Raw genomic sequence first — 6,985 nt, 5'->3', positions numbered from 1 at the left:
CGCCCTCCTGCTGCCCTGGGTCGCCGCCGATAACGGTAAGCGGGGCTCCCCCGGGGATCCCCGACCCGCCGCCGGCATGCCCCACGCCTTTCCCGGGGTACCCACGCTACTCCTCGGGGTACCCACGCCGTCCCGGGGGTGCTCGTACAGTTTCCCGGAGTGACCTCGCTACTCCTCGGGGTGTCCGGGCTCCCCCCCGCGGTGCTCACGGCTCCCCTCGGGGTGCCCACGCTGCTCCCTGCGTGCCCACACCTCTCTCTGGGTGCCCCACGCACCCCTTTCCCCCCTGGGCACCCACGCTGCACCCCCGCGTTCCCCTTGCATCCCCCCGGGTGCCCACCTCCCTTCCTGGGGTCCCCACACCACCTCCCCACCAGTGTCCAGGGAGGTTTGAGGGTGATTTTTAGGGTCCGTGAGATGGACCCACGGGAGCTGCATCACCGTGGGATTTCACCCCGGGTGGGGTCTCTGGGTTTTCTACGGGACTGGGACTTGTCCACGGCTGAGCATCGCTGCCAGACTGGGAATGTCACGTCGCGTCTCGCCTCTCCAAAAGCAAATTCAGGAAAAATCACTGTCACAGCTCAGCGCAGACAGCCATGCTGACAGCCCCAGACAGCCACTGGCGGTGGTGGCAAGACCATCAGGAAATATTTAATTAACTGAAAACGTTGGAATTTTGAAGGATTTGTGTGGAAGCGCAGGACATGAGGCTGGAAGGGACTGCAAAGTTTGGGGACAGCTTTGGTGCTGTCCCTTCCTCTGGCTCCTTGTGCTGGCTGAATTGGAGTTGATTTGCCCTCGTAATGCTGTGCTGTGCATTGGTGGCATCAGAGCTGTCTCTCCAACATCCACCCCTTCACCAGGAGGTTGAGGTGGGCAAGATCTTGGGAGGGGACACAGCCAGGAGACCTGACCCAACCTGACCAAAGGGACATTCCGTACCATGTCTCAGTAATAAAAGCTAAGAGAAACGAGGAGGAAGAGGGGACATTTTTCTTATGACATTCGTCTTCCAGAGCAACTTCTACGCGTACTCAAGCCCAACTTCAAGGGAAGTGGCTGGACATCACCTGCCGATGGAAAGTAGAGAGTAAATCTTTTGGTTTCCTTTGCTCCTGCACACGGCCTTTGCTTTTGCTTTATTAAACTCCCTTTATCTTGACCCATGAGGGTTGGGGGTTTTTTTTCCATCTTATTTTCTCCCCACCCAGGCCCCGTCCTGCTGAGGGGAGTGATAGAGCAGCCTGGTGGGCACCTGGCACCCAGCCAAGGTCAACCCACCACATTCCTGTCTGCCCCCAAAGCTGCGACATCCTAGAAAATGAATTTATTCCCATTTCTAAACAGCTGACGGGTGCAACAAGGGCTGTAAAATGACTCCAGCAGCAAATAAGGCAGAAGAGCTACGTGTGCTGCCAGGCACATTGAGGAACAGGCTAAAAATAGCTTTCCCTGAAGGCAGCACCCTCCGACAGCCCCCTCCTGGACCTGCAGGTGATGTTCCTGCTACCGATGATGCAATCAGGGTGGCCATTTGAGGAAGAAAACGTGGTTCTCTCAGATGTCAGAGAACAGGAGTGATATTCACTGCTTTTAATTCAGTCGACGGTGCCGCAGCACCTCTGCACCAGCTGCAGCGATGCATTTCACGATGCTCGCACCGGGCATCCCGTCCACTCCTGCTTTCCACCCCCATAACAGCTGATCGATTGTAAATGTTTTTCAGTTAAAAACGTGGAAAAAGTTTTATTTATTTCTCTGATTTTGGCGTTTCTTGTGAATTCTCCAGTCTTAGGCACAGACTTCTGAAATGTCTCTCTTCTCCACTTTTTTCGGCTTATGGTTTTTAAACCGTCAGCAGAAAATGAGCGCCACTCTGAACCTTTGGCTGATAATTTTCTAAGAAAAATAGTCAAGTTTCCCAGTGTGGATTCTCTGGTGTTTGTTTGTGGTTGTGCGTCCCCCTGCAGCGCCATGAAGCCGGAGGGGGACATCTCTGTGACATGGGATAACAGCACACCACGGCAGCATCTCCATCCCTGGGACTCATCCTGGCCGCGTGCCCGGCGCCCGAGTGGTTTGGTTCCCGACGTGCCGGGATGAGCTCACCTTCAGCGGCATCATTTGAGATCACTGGTGGACAAAGCCAAAAAGCAAAGTGAAAACATGAATTAACCATGCAAATACAAAAATAACATGGATATTGTGCACGTGTTTCAACCTGGAAATTTAAAATCAATGGGATGCAGGGAATTTGGATGGAAATAAGGAAGCCGGAGATATTTTCTCAGGAAGGCTAGTACCCGGCACCACGGCTCATTTGGGAGGTTGGCTAACGATGCGACAAGTCTTTGATCACTTGGGCTGACAACAATGGGAAAATTCAATCTGGAAAGCTCCAAGGGAGCAGAGACAAGCGGAGAGATGCTTTTGGCCATCCTGGGAGATGTCTTGAGAGCTTTCTCTTGAATTAAACAGGAAAATAGAAGACAGATGTTAGTTTTTCCTGCATGCAAGTCCCCGGTGCTGCCCAGATCCAGGGGATCCATCAATCTGCTTCAATAAAAAAGCAAATAAGAGAGCAAGAGGTTTGTAGTTACCACAGATATCCTTGCTTGGAAGCAAGATCTTTATCCTGGTCACGGCTCTCCCTATCCATCCGCATTTTCCACCATGCCAAATTCACTGCCGCAGTATAAAAAAAAGCCCGAATCTTGACCACACATCTCCAGGGCTGGAGTAGCACTGAAAACCCGAGTCCCCAAAGATTTCCTCCCTTTTTCCCCCTTAGCACATGCTTTGTTTCATCAAACGAACTGAAATCCGTGCAGCGATGGTGCGAGACATCAGAGTCGCGATCCTGGAGAGCAGAGACACTGAGATCTTGCCATCAGAGGACTTGGGCATTTTTTTGGAAGAGGAGAATATTTTATAGTCAAATCGACCAGAAAAAAAATGCTTCAGTGGGATTAAGATGACAAGATCAGGTTTAAAAACTGAAAGGCATACGCGGGAGTCGCAGGTCCTTCTTTTTCCCAGGTATTTTTGATGCTTCCAGCTTGATTTCCAACTGTGCTCCTTTTGCAGACGTGGCTGCGGCTTCTGTTGGCACTGGAAGGGCTTTTCCTTCATTTTATGGCATGACTTCAGGTCTGGCAATGTGTGAGGGCGTTGTGAAACAGCCCGTGTTGCTTCCTCGAAACGTTCCCAGAAATTTCGCCACCACTTTGAGCGGAGGCTGAGAACCGATGTGCTGAGCACACGTGTAGCTGCCACATCACTCGTGCTGTCTGGGCACGGTGGCTGCAGCTCTTCGGGGTGTCCCAACGCTGGGGGACATGGCTTAGACCCAGTTGAGCACCAAAACAGAGCAGACCCGCCCTGGGATGTTCTGGGGGTACATAACAAATTGGGGCAGGAGATTTTTAAGATTTAAGGAGATTTTTATGTCCGGGTGTCTTGGGTGCCTGAGGGACCATGTCATGTTCCTGTCCCCACTGCCACTGTGCTCCCAACCCCATTGTGCTCCCATCCCCATTGTGCTCCTGTACCTTATCGTGTGCCCGTTCCCATTGTGCTCCTTTACCCCATAGTGCTCCTATCCCCACTGCCATCACACTCCTATCTCCAGCAGGCTCCGTTCCCCTATCACCGGCGCATTCCCATCCCTGTTGTGCTCCTGTCCCCACTGTGCTTCCGTCACCATCCCGCTCCCGATCCCAGCCCAACTGTGCATCCCGCCATACCAAATGTGCATCATTCTGGCTGGGCACAGCTCCATCCCAGTGGGGTGTTGCTTTAACCCAACTGGGCGTTGCTCTGTCCATGCTGGGCACTGATTCATCCATGCTGTGCATCACATCCTGGCCGTGCGTCACTCCACCCCAGCTGTGCAGTGCTCCATCCCGGCCATGCATCGCTCCATGCCGGCCATGGATCGCTCCATCCCGGCCATGGATCACTCCATCCCAGCCATGCATTGCTCCATCCCGGCCATACATCACATCCTGGCCATGCATTGCTCCAACCCGCCCATGCATTTCTCCATCCTCACCGTGCATCACATCCGAGCCATGCATTGCTCCATCCCAGCCGTGCATGACATCCTGGCCATGCAATTGTTCCACCATGCATTGCTCCATCCTGTCTGTACACCACATCCTGGCCATGCATTGCTCCATTCCAGCTGGGGACCACTCCAGCCTGGCTGTATATTGCTTTATCCCTTCCATGCATCTCTCCATCTCAGTGTTGGAACACCACCTCTCGTGTGGGGGGATGGAACTGACAGCAGGAGTTGCGGGTGAGCCATTCCCATGCTGCGGCAGGAGTCCAGGCGCAGGCACAGTCTTGGGGTAACCAAGAAACTTTCTCCATTGCACCAGAGAAATGAAGTGAAATTGTCAACACCCTCTTGCGAAATCGACCTCAAATCAGGGCCAAAAGGGAAGTATGAGCCCTTCTGGGGATAAGAAAAGCCATAGTTCAGGGCTTGTCACCACCCCATTTCCCAGCCATGCGATGCTCAGATTTCAGCTGCCTCCGGGGCTGTGTCTGCAGCCTCCACACAGCCCCTGGCAGGGAAAAACCCCTGGGAAGTGGCTGGAAGACGCATGCAGTACTTGGAATTTTTCACGTGCAGCTGCAAAACGAGCAGAGGAAAATGGGGGCGGTGAGCACAGCTGAAAGGCAGCAGCTGGTGGCAGGATGCAGCTGGGGCTGCTGGCCCAGGATGGTCACTGCAGAGGGATAAAATTCTGCAAAAAAGGCTTTGGTGACCGGCGGAGCCATTACAAATGACCACAAACATGCCAGAAATGAAGCTTTCCCCTTCTCCATCTCCTGTGCACAGGCACAACCATCTCACCGCCATCTTTTTACAGGCTGGATGAGGCTCTCCCAGCCCCGGGCAGCACTGATACCCCATTCCCACCCCTTGGCACAACTGGACCCCTTTGAGTACCGTTCAGCACAGCGAACCGGGATCAGAGGGTGCAAATCTCCCTGTTGTGATCGCTATCTCGTGTTTTTTTTTTTTCCCTGTCCTCCCAGTGCCAGCACGATGTAGCCGCCCCAAGGATGTGGCCAACGCACACATTGACGTGGGCAACAACACGCTGCTCAACGCCCGCCTGCGCTACACCTGCAACCCGGGCTACAAGCGCAAAGCCGGTACCTCCAGCCTCATCCAGTGTATCCTCCACGACGGTGCCAGCAAGCCCGACTGGACCCACACCACGCTGCAGTGTATCCGTAAGCCCTTTCTCAGCAGCCAGGATGTGATGGGGACCAGGGATGGGGGACACCTTCATCACCGGCATGGCAGAGGTGGATGCAGGGTGTGGGCACTGCTGTTGACGGCATTTCCTTGTTGTGTCTTCCCAAAGGGGACCCGGCTCTGCCTCCACTAACTCCCAGCCCTGAGCTCCCGACCGCACCACAGACCGAGAGGACGACCCAGAGGGGTGAGGAAGGGGCAAACGCAGACTAAGGGGGTTTGTTTGGGGCCACCGTGACTGTGGTCACAGCAAAACCACAATCACCGTGGCGTGGAAAGCAAAATATTTCAATTGTATGATCCAATTAATTCAATTGCCTGAAATTATGCCATTTCGTAGCTGCTGGATGGGAGTCACCTGTGCCACCAGCACCTGATGGTCCATCACCATGGACATCCATGCCTCCAGAGATGATCCCACCACTGGAGACATCCACACCGGGAGAGGGGTCGGCCCCAGGGACATCTCTGGGGACAACCCCGCTGCCCACCACCACCATGGACCATGCCGCAGGTCAGGCCGCCTCTCAGGGGGAGAGAACCCACCAATGGGGCTGGTTTCAACCAGCGAAGGCTCTTTTACTTTTTCAATGCATTTTGCTCTTGTCTCCAACCCCTTTTTTAGTGCGGGTGCCCCTGGCATCTCCCTCATTCCTGGTTTTGCAGCTAAAAATCTCCATTTCTCTCTTCTTTTCCAGTTTCCATCCAGACCCTGGCATCTTCCATTGGTAAGCTGCGCAAAAAGCTTATTTTGGCAAGCACAGGCTTATTTTCTCTATTTTTTAGCCTAAAAGCCCTCCTTGGGCCTGTAGGAAGTTTATGCCATGGCCAAGGGCAATACCTCCAAGGGATGAAGGATGGAGCACCCAAATTTCTTCCCAGGGCGGGGAGGGAACCTTGTGAATGGGCACAAAGTGTTTTTGGCTTTTTGCGATGCTGTTTTACTTGAGCTGGGGCTGTGCATTGGAAGATGCTCATCAGTTGCCGCATCTCTCCTGCAGCGCTCCCAGTGCTGGTGGTCGCTGGCGTCGTGGCCTGCTGCTGCTGGAGGATGAGAACGTAAGTGTGCCGAGCCCCGTGAGGTCCTTCCACCCCAGTGATGAGTTATCCTTGGCCTCTGTGCTTTCCTGAAATCTGGGGACAAACCCTTCAGGTGCCAGTGACACTCCTCTCCCCTCCACAGGCGTGCAGTGCAAGATTACGCGGTGACGGCCATTCCCATGGTGGCTCCTGCTGCTGAGAACGAGGAGATGTTACTGCCCAACGTCTTCCCCACGGGCTGAGCACCCACCGCCGGGCAACTTGGTGCACCCGCCAGCCCAGAGGATGCTCTGGACTGGGATGGAAAGCCAGACGCTTCCCTGAGCGGTGGCAGCACGTGGCAGAGCACATCCTGGTCCCCAGTGTGCCTCCGTGTGGAGCATCCTCACTACAGGGACACGCAGCCGCTCTCCCCAGTCTGAACAAGTGACTATCATGGATGAGACCACTTCCAGCACCCAAAGGTGCGTGGGTGTCCCATCGTGCAGCTGAATGGGGGATGGCTGAGCCCACAAGCTCTGGGGGTGGTGGTAGAGGCAGTGGGTGTTCTGCGTCAGGAACCAGAACTCAGAGGAGATAGTCCTGCGGGCGCTTGCGGGTGGTAGGGAACAGGCTGGGGGCTACTTGCCCCAGCAGAGGGGGGTTGGGGTGCAGGAAAGGGGG

General features: G+C 54.6%; 1 protein-coding gene across 1 annotated transcript; it reads left to right on the top strand.

Moving 5' to 3' along the window:
* Positions 1–4,281: 4,281 nt before the first annotated feature.
* On the top strand, positions 4,282–6,564 carry IL15RA (interleukin 15 receptor, alpha). Its single transcript, XM_009883027.1, has 7 exons — positions 4,282–4,306; positions 5,056–5,256; positions 5,391–5,468; positions 5,691–5,795; positions 5,980–6,009; positions 6,283–6,340; positions 6,465–6,564. The coding sequence occupies exons 1-7, from the start codon at positions 4,282–4,284 to the stop codon at positions 6,562–6,564; spliced, it is 597 nt and encodes a 198-aa protein (XP_009881329.1).
* Positions 6,565–6,985: the final 421 nt, after the last annotated feature.

This window comes from Charadrius vociferus, unplaced genomic scaffold (genome assembly GCF_000708025.1).
Source record: "Charadrius vociferus isolate BGI_N301 unplaced genomic scaffold, ASM70802v2 scaffold32, whole genome shotgun sequence".
In the NCBI taxonomy this organism is placed as follows: Eukaryota; Metazoa; Chordata; class Aves; order Charadriiformes; family Charadriidae; genus Charadrius; species Charadrius vociferus.
Note: the sequence above shows the minus strand (reverse complement) of the source record. Positions and strands in the feature narration are given on the sequence as shown.